This window comes from Anopheles merus, chromosome 2R (genome assembly GCF_017562075.2).
Source record: "Anopheles merus strain MAF chromosome 2R, AmerM5.1, whole genome shotgun sequence".
NCBI classification, from domain to species: Eukaryota; Metazoa; Arthropoda; class Insecta; order Diptera; family Culicidae; genus Anopheles; species Anopheles merus.
This window is the reverse complement of record NC_054082.1, coordinates 52,158,390-52,170,951: the sequence shown is the minus strand read 5'-3', so window position 1 is coordinate 52,170,951 and position 12,562 is coordinate 52,158,390. Positions and strand designations below refer to the sequence as shown.

Genomic DNA, 12,562 nt, shown 5'->3' with positions numbered 1-12,562 from the left:
AATTTCAAATAATTCTTTTATTTAAGGTAATTCTTCAAAACGCAATAACCGCGCTACTCTAGTAGCAGATGTACATTTTTCCTTCCGTGTAATATACCCTTAAATTACCTGTATATAGTGGGATATTCTCCGGTATTTATCGTCAGCCGTTGGGATATTTTGTGCTCGTTTGCCAGTTAGGTCTTATTCCAGATGTCAGCCGCTACGACGCATGTCAAAATTGCGCGCGCATTCGTTTTGTTGCTTGGCGTTAACAAATTGTGTAGAGCTGTTTCTGTTGTGCTGTTTGTTATTTTCCACGTTATAGCGTTATTTTTTACCATTTCTAGCAGCTTATTGATTTGTTAACACTTCTAAAGATGTCGGTAAGTAGCTTTGTTTCAAAATCGTAAGCCATTTTAGACGGTTAAAGTCAATATACTGATGGTTCTAATGAGCGCCTGTACACACTTTCAGGATACACCAAGCTCCCCAGCACCAAACGTACCGTCGGATATGGATCGACGAAACTTCCGGTCCGGGGCCACTTCTCCGGTCGGCGATTTCGAGCCGTTTGAAGATGAGGCAGAAATTCTTGGCGACACTACCGTACGTGACGAGATTTACGATGAGGAAGAGGCGGACGGGGAAGAGCTGTTTGGAGATAATATGGAGGCAGACTATCGCCCTGCGCCCCATCTCGACCGGTACGATATGGACGATCTGGACACGGAAGAGTACAGCGACATCTCGCAGGCGGATCGTGCTGCGGCCGAAGCAGAGATGCGCAAGCGAGACCGTGATGCCGGAGTGCACCGTGATCATCGCGATCTGTTCTACGACAAGAGCGACGACGAAGACGATATCCCGCGGGCCAAAAGGCGTGCCGCTGAAAAGGCTGCCGAAATCGGAGCCGAAACGGAAACCGACGCCGAGATGGTGGAATCGATTGAAAACCTCGAAGACACAAAGGGCCACAGCATCAAGGAGTGGGTGTCAATGTTGGGCCCACGGACAGAGATTTCGAACCGCTTCAACAGCTTCTTGCGCACCTTCGTCGATGATAAGGGCCATTATGTGTACCGGGAGCGCATTCGTCGCATGTGCGAGCAGAACAATTCGAGCTTTGTAGTGTCGTTTTCAGACCTGGCGCACAATCAGCATGTGCTGGCGTACTTCCTGCCCGAAGCGCCCTTCCAAATGCTCGACATTTTGGACAAGGTGGCCAAGGAGATGGTGCTGAGCCTGTACCCGACGTACGAGCGTGTGACGAACGAGATTCATGTGCGCATTTCCGATCTTCCGCTAGTGGAGGAGCTGCGCACCTTCCGTAAGCTTCACCTGAACCAGCTTGTGCGCACACTGGGCGTTGTCACGGCAACGACGGGTGTGCTGCCGCAGCTCTCCGTCATCAAGTACGACTGCGTGAAGTGTGGCTACGTGCTGGGACCGTTCGTGCAGAGCCAGAACACGGAAGTAAAGCCCGGCTCCTGTCCCGAGTGTCAAAGTGTTGGTCCGTTCTCGATCAACATGGAGCAGACGCTGTACCGGAACTATCAGAAGATCACGCTCCAGGAGTCTCCGGGAAGAATTCCGGCCGGACGCATACCCCGCAGCAAGGATTGCGTGCTGCTGGCCGATCTGTGCGATCAGTGCAAACCGGGTGACGAAATTGAGGTGACGGGCATCTACACCAACAACTACGACGGATCGCTCAACACGGAGCAGGGCTTCCCGGTGTTTGCAACGGTGCTGATCGCGAACCATCTGGTGGTGAAGGACAGTAAGCAGGTGGTGGCCTCACTGACTGACGAGGACATTTCGACAATCCAGCGTCTGAGCCGCGATCCGCGCATCAGCGATCGCATCACGCAGAGCATGGCACCGTCGATCTACGGTCACGAGTACATCAAGCGAGGGCTAGCGCTGTGTCTGTTCGGGGGCGAATCGAAGAACCCGGGCAACAAGCACAAAATCCGCGGCGATATCAACATTCTGCTGTGCGGCGATCCGGGAACGGCCAAGTCCCAGTTCTTGAAGTACACGGAAAAGATTGCACCGCGGGCAGTGTTTACCACGGGCCAGGGTGCTTCGGCGGTCGGTTTGACGGCGTACGTACGGCGCAACCCAACGACGCGCGAGTGGACCCTCGAGGCGGGCGCCCTGGTGCTGGCGGATATGGGCGTTTGTCTGATCGACGAGTTTGACAAGATGAACGATCAGGACCGTACCTCGATCCACGAGGCGATGGAGCAGCAGTCGATTTCGGTTTCGAAGGCAGGCATTGTTACGTCGCTGCAGGCCCGCTGTGCGGTGATTGCTGCGGCCAACCCGATCGGCGGACGGTACGACCCGAGTATGACGTTCTCGGAGAACGTGAACCTTTCCGAACCGATCTTGTCGCGTTTTGACATCCTGTGCGTGGTGAAGGACGAGTTCGATCCGATGCAGGATAAGCATTTGGCCGAGTTCGTGGTTGCTTCGCACATCAAGCACCATCCCTCGAAGGAGGCTGATGAGCCCGACACACAACCGGAGGACACGATGCAGATCCCACAGGACCTGCTGAAGAAGTACATCGTGTACGCGAAGGAGAACGTCCATCCGAAGCTGTCGAACATGGACCAGGACAAGATTGCTAACATGTACTCGCAGCTGCGGCAGGAGTCGCTCTCGACCGGATCACTGCCGATCACGGTGCGCCACATCGAGAGCGTCATTCGTATGTCGGAAGCCCACGCCCGGATGCATCTGCGCGACACGGTGCAGGACGTGGACGTGAACATGGCCATCCGCATGATGCTGGAAAGCTTTATCGAGGCGCAAAAGTTCAGCGTAATGAAGAAGATGCGCGCCACCTTCCAGAAGTACCTGTCGTTCCAGCGCGACCATTCGGAGCTGCTGTTCTTCATTCTTCGCCAGCTCACGCTCGACCAGCTGGCGTACCAGCGCTGCAAGGAGGCCGGACGGCGGGGCAAGCAGGCGGAGGGTGAGCGGCCCCGAACCACCGTGGTCGAGGTGATGGAGCGGGATCTGTCCGAGCGGGCGAAGGCGATCGACATTTTTAACCTGAAACCATTCCTCGAAAGCGAACTGTTCCGACAGAATGGGTTCACCTACGACGCCAAACGGAAGGTGATCGTCCAGGTGGTTCCGGAAGCAGCCGAGCCGTAGAGTTCATTCTTTCTGCGCAACTAACTTTAAGTCGGCTAAAGTTTATTAACGTTTACATCATTATTTCTTTTACACATTTTCTCATTTTACGCTTTTGTACAATATGGTAAGGAATACTTTACGAATAATAAATGTGTGTTGTGTGTGACATCCTGACATTTTAAGCTTACATAGAACAGATAGTTTCGTGTGTGTGTATGTCGAGGGGGATTACACGTAGATTCGGGGACTGCATACTTACCTTTCACCGCAAGGGTAGATGATGCTCAGCAATTTCATGGCATTTAGGGTAGAAATATCGTTAGCAAGGAGACCGCCCTTTTAGCCGTGCGGGATAGCAGCGTGTGTGTGGAAGTTATCATCAGGGCAACTTGCACTATTCGCCCTCCTTAGCTCGCCGTTTTCTCTTTCTTTTACGCTCGTTTTCCGAGGCAGAAGAGTCGTCGCTGGAGCTATCGCTACTGCTGCTACTGCTATCACTAGCACTGCTGCTAGCACTATCGTCCTTTGCAACCTTTTTCCCCTTTTTTGTGTCTTTTTTGCTTTCCTTCGTTTTTCTATCGCTTCCAGCCTTCTGGCTTCCGTTTGTGGCCTTTTTCCGCTTGGTTAGTCGTGCTTTTTTCTTCGCTGCTCTGTCATCCTCCGAGGAGGAAGCTTCATCATCACTGCTGCTGCTGCTGCCGCTAGAGCTGCTACTGCTGGAGGAACTATCGCTAGAGCTGCTGCCATCGTCGCTACTACTGCTACTACCTGAATCGCTGCTACTGGTGCTGCTATCACTACTGTCGCTGCTGCTACTGCTGCCGCTGCTATCGTCACTGCTATCGGATGTATCGTCGGATGCGGCCTTTTTCTTAGTTTCCCCGCCGGACGACGGTTTTGTGCTGTTTTTTATTGCATCCGAAGATTCTTTAGTTCCCATAGCGGCATCACCACTGCAAAAAAAAGCATAGAATGCACAGGAAAATGAGTTTTATAAGAATTTAGCATCGATGCCGGCAATGTATCTGGTAAACAGTCCCGGGTCTTACTTTTTGGAGCCAATTTTGTTTAAATTCTTTTTCAACACCTGGGTACGGGATGAACGATGAAGATACTTTCGTTTGCCTTGGCATTCGTAGCTCCAGTGGCCAAATTCCAAACATTTCTGACACCGTATTCCTTTGGGAAATGCAGCCGCAAGTTTTGCTTCTCTGGAGTTGTAGAAAAAAGGAGACAAACACAAATTGTTATCGGCCATCAGATCGCCAAGGAAAAAAGGGCAATCATGTGAAAACTTACTTCTGTTTAAGAGCTAGCTTTTGTGCGCCGAGATGCATTTTGAACGATTCGGACTGTGCTCGATACGCTCGTTTTTTTTTTTGTTGTCTTGCCGGCAAGCACGGAATATCCTAAATTTTCATTTGGTAAACAACGTTTGCGCTTTTCCGATACACGACGACGAAGGCGACCATTTAGCTGTCACTTGGGACTGGGTACATGCAAGGGGCATATGAGCATGAAACATCCACCCAATACACGCGATTGAACGGAATTGTTTCGAGGAAGTTAGATAAAAAAAAAACATGCAGGAAAAAGGATGACAATGGATAATTTTATTAAAGGTTTAATGAATAATTGAAACGATTTTTAGAAAACAAACACCACGTCACGTATGTCATTCCGCGTACACACTGTGACACCACAGTATAAACGCAGCCACCCAAAACAGCTGTCATTGTTATCAAGAGCTGTACAAAAGTTGTTTTCATTGTGCGTTTCGAAACGTTCGTGAGCAGAAAGAAGAGTGGCTTTTCTGGTGCACTTGGTGCAAAACAGCAAACGTTTCAGTGCGTATTGCAAGTTGCAAGGTGCAGTAAAGTGTTTCCGTACATCCGTTTGTCTCACCAGCAACACGCAACCGTGTAAGCGCCTAACGCCAGCGACATATATATTGATTTCCTGAGCAGGAAATTCCGATTCGACAGGGGGTGTGATCGAGAGTGTTGGTGGGACAGAGCAAAATTGGCCAACGCAAATCAAACAAATCAACGAAAAGTATGAAATTCCAAACAATCCTTAGCGTAGGGTGTAGCTGTATAACTGTAGCACCTAAGGCACGGATCAATAATTGCAAATATTTCTCTAGTATTAGCTTTACGCACAGCCAACGTCGCTGCAGCTAGCTGGTCAGTTATTATGTACAGTTCCACCAGGATGGGCACGGTTGCTTCCTACCGTTATTGATTTTTCTTTCCTTCCATTTCCGAGCGACTCGACCGAAAAAGAATTCGATGCTAGCTTTTCTAGCAGTGTGGGGTGGAAGGGTCGATAGCTAAAGGATAGACGCTAAAGCCCCATGGTGCAGTAAGTACGTGGTGATGTAGGATACTCAACAGAGGTATGATTAACACATCATTACCGTTCGTTCAAGCTCATTAGCTCATCATTGTATGAAACTTCATTTCCCCTATCGGTTATCGATTGGCTTGAAATCAAATTAAACAATTTGCTAATAAACCTTCGGTTGTGTTCATTCGCTCGATCGATCATATCGCTGATAGAACATGTATTACGTTTCCGATATACAGGAGATTCGCACAATTTAACACACAATTTAACGTTATTCGAACAGCTGGCGACTGAAAACGGCTGGTCGTGAATGGTTCATCTGCGCCGAAAGCTTCCAGAAGGGTAATAATAGGATTATTTATGGATGTAGCCCACAACACGCGCGTCACATGTACGACACAGCCAAGCTGTGGCCAATTGTATACATACATTCTTCGTTCAGCCCATCATGCTCTCATGTGGTGGCGAATGAGTTTGAATTATTAACCAGCATTGCATTGGCATTAATGGTCTGAATGGCCAGAAAGCATCACTGTTACAAAATATTCGATTTCATTGATAAAAATACCGGCAAAGGTTGGAGATGTTTCAGCTCCGCAGTAACTAAAGCGTGTCATTGGGCTAATAATTCATTTCATTCCAAACTTTCTTCGCTGTGTCTGTTTCTTGCTTTCTTTTCTTATTTTTTCGTTTTCAGCGCGACACGCATCACAGTTCGATCGGTTCGGCCGTTCGTAGTACGCATGTCATGTGGCACGATTCATAGTGTTCCCGCTGAAGGGGCGAACACTCTAGGAGTATTTTGGGTTCTGTGAACACCACTGCTCCGCACCATAGCTCCAGTTGGCGTCCTTTCCGCAAGCAAACCGTCCCAAATGCCAGCACAATGGTTCGTGTTTCCGTAAAGCTTCCATGCCGTGAAACAGTGTTCGTGAAGCTGTCCAGAGCTTTTCGTCCGCATGTGTGCATGCCCCAACGTGCATGTGACGCTTTTCATCGATGCGATTGGGGCAGCATCAACAGCGAATGCGCAATGCTGGTGGAAAGCACTTGAAAGCTCTCCAGCATAAATTACGTGCAAAAGGACGAAACAGGATATCGCATACACATACATACACGGCCGACGGCACAGCGGATGTGGGGTTTTGCTCTGCTTCGGCTTAGTTTATTCGTTGTTCGGAATCCTGTTGGAACAGACCTAACAAAATCGATTTAGCCAACTTGACTGCCAGTATCAGTGAACGGAAGCAGTTTTTTTGATCTCCTCAACTGTCGTTTCCGGATTTAATAGTAACGGTACGATAGGCTTAGTTGTTCGATTATTTTATGTTGAAAAAATCGCAACCGTTCTTCCATACCATTGTACTGTGGGTGATGAGTTTATCATCGAACAGATCGAACAGGAAGAACGCATATGTTCCTCGCATGTGTGATTGTGACACGGCCAGTGTGTGTGTGTGTGTGGATCGAGTGGTTAAAAATCAATAGGAAAACAAAATCAAAAAACAAAATTTTGCAACTTTTCCCATTGACTTTTTTCTCAGTGTAAAGTTATGCGCACACGATTAGTGTGGAGTTTGGTATTGAAGCAAGTTTTTTTTGTAGAGCTCCCTAGCATAGAATCCTTTGTGTAAAACGGTTCCTTTTATGGTTCATCTTCGTTGTTTTTTCCATATCGAGATAGCCACTTAGAGGCGAAATAGCACTCTGGTGTAATAAATCTTCCCTTATTTGCTTGGGAAATAATTGTGAATGTGCATAGATGTGTGTGTGTGTGTATGTGTGTGTATAGGTGTGCGAGTGTGTGTGTGTGTGGGTGTATAAATGTGTGCGGTGTTCATGGTGTGAAAAACTTCAACGACGGAATAGAGAATTTTGGTGGATGTCGTCGTCGACGACGAAGGGACAAAAAGCTTTCTTCGCATGTCGCTGCCTCCTTAACGCTTCCCGTGCCGATTGCCGGTATTTGTTGAAACAGGAGCTTCGGGGACAACTTCCTCGTTGGGAAGAAAAGAAAATTGTCCTCAGACTGTCGTTCGCTCTCTGGGGCGCGCCGTCGTGAAAGATCGGCAAGAGCCTCTGTGAGGTTCGGGCCCAGAGTATGCGTTGGCGTGTGTTTGTATTATTCGTGGCGCGCGAACAATAGACATCTTGCAGTGAAAGGAGGAAGAAAAAGAAACAGAATTTCCACCACTAGGATCAGAGAAATGGCAGGGAGAAATCTCTCTCGCTCTCTAGCTTTTCCACGCAAGCTTCGGATAGATGTACAGCCATACATTCTGTTCGTGGCAGTAGCAAAGTAACCATTGCGTTGGCTTTTCATAGGAAAAGATAGGATTACCAATACAGTAAAGTCATCTCGGTAGCAGCATCCAGTCTAGTTCTTGCTACCATTGAACAGATACAGGCGTGAGGTGTGTGTTCTCCTTAAAGATAAAATCGTATGTCCTTGGCTTGATCCTTTGCATCACGCCATCCAAATAGCCTGTGGTGCAGTAGTGCAATAGAGTTATACCCCCCCGTGCACAGGAGATCATTAAACGTGCTGAAGTTGGTTTTCATCAAGCCCTGCAAACCGTAACGTGTCCAAGTTATCTTAGTACATATTTCGTTACGAAATCGACACCATATGAAGGGTAGCTTTTAGTCAGTTTAGCGAAAGAACTTCAGTTTTGTATTTTCACTTGTAATACAGGAAATGACGTTTTGTATAGTGAACGTGCGACAATTACTACTACGGTATTCTATAGACAGCGGGTGTGGAGGAAGTTTTGGGCAAAATAATATTGAAGGGTACTTTAAGGGCTCAAAATCAGATTAGCAAGCCGTTTCTTGGCACCATCCCCTGCACATTCGTAGCTAAACCGTGAGCGTAGTAGTAAGAAGAAGCACCCCTATCCAAACGTTTTCCTACCCTTGTTTGCAGTGAACATGTTTTCCGGATTAACGAATCAAGTGACCTCGTGGATTGGAGCGGCTAAGGGCGAACCGCAGGACGAGGAAGTCCCGACACCCCCGAACTCGGCTGCAACCACTGCGACAGCGACTACTTCCGGTGCTACCGCAGCGCCGACTGCAGCTCCAGCAGATGCAACTGCCGCTGCAGCGGGTGGTGATGGTGGTGACAAAAGGTGAGTAATGAACAAAAGCAACAACAACAAAAAACGGAGCAGTTTTGGTGCATTATTGTAAAAGATGTCGTGTAATGAGCTTGCGAAGGAAATGGAGGCTATTTTACTAGTATTAATATGCGTCAAAAGCCAACATAATGGATTTGCAAAGGCATTCATTACTAGAACCGCATTTTCCTCATGGTGGAAAATTCAAATCACATGACATAAAATTTTCTCTCCAACTCGGGTTTCTCGCGTAAACCACTGTCGTCGTTATGGTGTTTGGCTCTCTGGGTAAAGATGTAATTGGATTTTCGCCTCAGTCGCAGTATGCTCAGTGGTATTGCACTTTTGCTCTCGCTTTTCATTCTCTCTCTCGCTTTATATATGCTCTTGTCCTCTTTGAAAAGTTGCTCCTAAACATGCTCTATTTTTTGCTCACGTGCGAGCTTTCTCGAATTTTGACATTTTCCAACCAAGTATTATGCGTGTACGCGTATGCTTTTGTACATAGGAAAGACAGTGTTTAACTAACAAAAATACTTTTTATTTTCAAACTAGATTTTTGTATTTAGTTCATTTTGTTACTTTTAGGAACAATAGCGTAAGAAACGGACTCTCCTTACCTTGAGAATATTTTAGTCAGAAAATAGGTCACAAATGGTGTCATGAAGAACAGCAAAGTTTTTCATAAAAAAATCTCTCCTTCCATCCTTAAATTGTCAGGATTGTTTGATGTAAATTTGTGTTGACATCTCTACTTTTTTTTTTACTTTTTTCATACCTATTTCTAATTCTGCACAAAAAAAAAAAAAAAAAAAAAAACAGGGAAAGAAACAGGCAGAACTGGATGCGTCGTCACATCAGTTCGGTTGATTTATCTGCTCCAAGCGTTTCAAGGGCACTTTTGAGTGCTTTTTTCGTCAATATTTTGATGGCTACTGAAGGAAATAGCAGCTGCCACTTCAGGCAAAAAGCACGTTTGAAATGATATACGCATATACACTCACACTTGTGGGAAATCAAATTTGATTTTAGATTACCCGATTCTACAGGCATCATTGCCAATATCCAGCATTTTACATGTCGTGTAGCGAAAAATGGCTTCCAAATTTCGCCGAAAATAAATTACATTATTTTGAGTACATCAGTCGTGTGTCAGGCAAGTTTATTATCAAATTATTGCTTTTTTATGACGTATATTTGTTTCTCGTGACGCAATCGATACGGCATTATCGTCCTCCGTCTTCCGCGTATGTTGTGCAATTGTATTTTAAATCTGATTTTTTATACAATCTAAATTCGGGATGATAATTTTTGCTCGAAAAATCTGAAATCCTGTTCCATCAAAATCCCCACAGCAGATAGTCTGTCAGCGGTATCTCTCACAATTTGTAATATGCAGCAAGTTGTTTTCATCTACGAGTTATGTTGTAAGTTAAACAGTATGAGTAAAATATATGTAAAATAACTACAAAAAAGGCTATGTCTATCTTTAAAAAAAAAAACTCAACAAAGCGCTACCTCTGTCAACTAATCCCGCACGGACGGATGGCTTCACCTTATCTCATATGGAGGATAATCCGTTTGCTCCTTTTATTTTTCCTTCACACTTGTCGTGTTGTTTGTCGACTGTGCGAGGCACGATGAAGCAGAAACAACGATTGCGACCGTTTATGGTCGTTGAGCTGCAGCCATTTCGGATTGCCTGTGTGCCCATCGAATGAGCGGAGTATTATTAGCTGTTTCATTTCCGTTCTACGCTATATATTTCCAACGTATCCCAATATGGGGTGACAGTAAAAAGGAGGACATATCGCCCTGTTCGGTACAAGATGTTCTTCCTGGGTGTTTCGTACCGACAGTAGAAAAGTTATGTAACTGGCAGCTATCAAAAGCAAAGCGAGTCCCACTCGAGTCGTGTAGGTGATCTTTTTCCTGAAGTGAGCTGGCCGGTTTCAACAACACCGTTTATACGAAATAGCGTAATTTATAGGTAGAACCGTGAGCCGATTTATGAGTAGAGTGCCGAAATGGTGATGTTTTGCCCAGCAGTGGTTGTTGTATTTCTACCCAAAAGGTTTAAGGACGTATCGCGTCTCAGCCATGCGTTGATGGATTTCCGCATTCTTCGTCCATCGGGGTTGCATAAAAATGGATCGTTTTCTTGCTGATAAGCAGCAATAGTACATTAACAACACATCATTACATTTGCCTACTGTTCTATGTTTAATGGGTTTGTCCAGCGACGAAAACATTTATTTCGCCTAATAAACCTACTTGCAACTAAATTACCAACTTTAAAAAAAATAGCACCATTTTTTACATTAAACTATTGTTTATATGGTTTTGTAATTGTAATATTGTAATATCCATCTAATGTTACGCTTAATAAAACTTAATTTTTTATTAGTCTTTTAATGTTCGTGTCATATACAAACACGTGTGAAAGTTTCAGACTTGAGACTATATGAAACCAGAGAGGTTTACCAGACCTTTCAAACAAAAAAAAATCAGACTTCCACTATAAATGTTATTCAATCAACCATTAAAAAGAAATACGAATAATCAATAATGTACACATTTTTATCTACTTTGGTTTATACTCAATCTCAGAATAATGCCCGATGGAGACGCAAGGTGTTTTTCAGTTTAGGGATCAATATAGAATATATTTTTATGATCAGAGTTTATTGGTAATTTGCTATTATTACCATTTATTTTGATTATTTTAAAAGAGATGTTTTTTTTCTATAGGTGGGTTATTATTACTTCAGTGCAGTACACATCTTTTATTATTTTGTGCTATATAAATATGGAAATATTACCTTATTACTAGAACCATAAAAGGATGCTCTTTTCTAATTGATAAAACATACATAATTTCAAATGCATGACTCTATCTTACCTCACCCGTATATGTTTGTGTGGACTCGTAAGACGATTGAAACGGAATCGATTTCCGAATTTCCATTCCGGGCAAAGAGTCGGCAATTCATGTAATGGCAGGAGGATTGGTGAACATAATTTGCGATTATGATCACGTCCGCGAGAGAGTGAATGGAATGTTCGATTTGGAATATTTTGGGCATGAGTACTTATGCCCGGACAGCGACAGTAAGATTCAACATTACTACGCTAAGCTTCTTGAATCATTTGGAGCTTGCGAACCCAGCAAAGCTTGTGAAACCGTTCCGGCTTGCAGGATGGGATGGATGTGTGCTGGCTGGCTGGCTGGCTGGTTGAGCAGATCATTGATTTTCGACCATAAATTTAAAGATACTTATGGGTACGTGCCTTGTTTGATGATATTTAAAACGGCGAAGATTAAACAACAGATTATAGAGCAGCAAAAAAGTGAGACAAAAGAGCGATGTCATAGAACAATGCTTGGCACGGTGAGCAACCGTTAACGCTTGATGATATCGCTAGAAGGATGTAAAATAGGCAATAGTTCATTACAATCAATAAACTGCTGCTGATGATTTATCGGCCTATTGATATTCCGATAAATTTGGTAGCATGGGGACAGCTTTGTTGTGTTTAAATTGCTTTGGTCCCTAAGGTTGTGCCAGGGTTTTTGTTCATTGTGTTTTAATTGGTTTTAGCCTTGAGGGCATTGTGATGTTTTTCCTGTGTTATATTTTAGGTAAATTTATTATTTAAATTCTTTTGTTATTTGGTTTGTTTATTAGTAGTACAACTCAAAGAAGAAAAAATGTTGCATAGCGGTCAAGATAATAGTGTGCTGTGTATGTGTTTTGTTCTTTTTGGGTTCAATACCGTTTGATTGATTCACCATTTGGCCTTTGCAAACAGCTTCCGGCGTCGAGATTCCGGTGCGATGCTGTGTATAAATATTTGTCCGACCTTTTAAAAGCGCTTTAGATTGACTGCATAATGTCTTCATTCCATTTCATTTTTATTAGCTTCGCCTTTGTTTGTTGATAGAAAGTTTAGACACA

The 12,562-nt window shown here is 44.7% G+C and overlaps 3 protein-coding genes across 7 annotated transcripts in view; 2 read left to right on the top strand and 1 right to left on the bottom strand.

Annotated features, from left to right (window-relative positions):
- The first annotated feature begins 204 nt into the window (after positions 1 to 204).
- Positions 205 to 3,309, top strand: LOC121589308 (DNA replication licensing factor Mcm2). Its single transcript, XM_041908102.1, has 2 exons — positions 205 to 365; positions 457 to 3,309. The coding sequence occupies exons 1-2, from the start codon at positions 360 to 362 to the stop codon at positions 3,151 to 3,153; spliced, it is 2,703 nt and encodes a 900-aa protein (XP_041764036.1). The 5' UTR covers positions 205 to 359; the 3' UTR covers positions 3,154 to 3,309.
- On the bottom strand, positions 3,175 to 4,791 carry LOC121589309 (zinc finger CCHC domain-containing protein 10). Its single transcript, XM_041908103.1, has 3 exons — positions 4,435 to 4,791; positions 4,185 to 4,346; positions 3,175 to 4,088 (listed from the first exon to the last, which is right to left on the bottom strand). Exons 1-3 carry the CDS (start codon positions 4,470 to 4,472, stop codon positions 3,530 to 3,532), a joined length of 759 nt encoding a protein of 252 aa, XP_041764037.1. The 5' UTR covers positions 4,473 to 4,791; the 3' UTR covers positions 3,175 to 3,529.
- Positions 4,792 to 5,063: 272 nt separating this feature from the next.
- Positions 5,064 to 12,562, top strand: part of LOC121589015 (synapse-associated protein of 47 kDa) — a 29,037-nt gene continuing 21,538 nt past the window's right edge. For all 5 annotated transcript variants that reach the window (XM_041907571.1, XM_041907569.1, XM_041907570.1 and 2 more), the window contains exons 1-2: positions 5,064 to 5,190; positions 8,411 to 8,615. In XM_041907571.1, the coding sequence (XP_041763505.1) occupies position 5,190; positions 8,411 to 8,615 (206 nt within the window). In that variant the 5' untranslated portion in view covers positions 5,064 to 5,189. The remainder of the gene's footprint in view (positions 5,191 to 8,410; positions 8,616 to 12,562) is intronic.

What these genes read in the sequence shown, in the direction of transcription:
- LOC121589309 (XM_041908103.1), bottom strand. Translation starts at nt 4,472, where the DNA reads ATGCATCTCGGCGCACAAAAGCTAGCTCTTAAACAGAA. An exon ending in AAGCTAGCTCTTAAACAGAA is followed by an intron (nt 4,347 to 4,434) that starts GTAAGTTTTCAC and finishes CTACAACTCCAG; the next exon opens with AGAAGCAAAACTTGCGGCTG. An exon ending in AACAAAATTGGCTCCAAAAA is followed by an intron (nt 4,089 to 4,184) that starts GTAAGACCCGGG and finishes TTTTTTTTGCAG; the next exon opens with TGGTGATGCCGCTATGGGAA.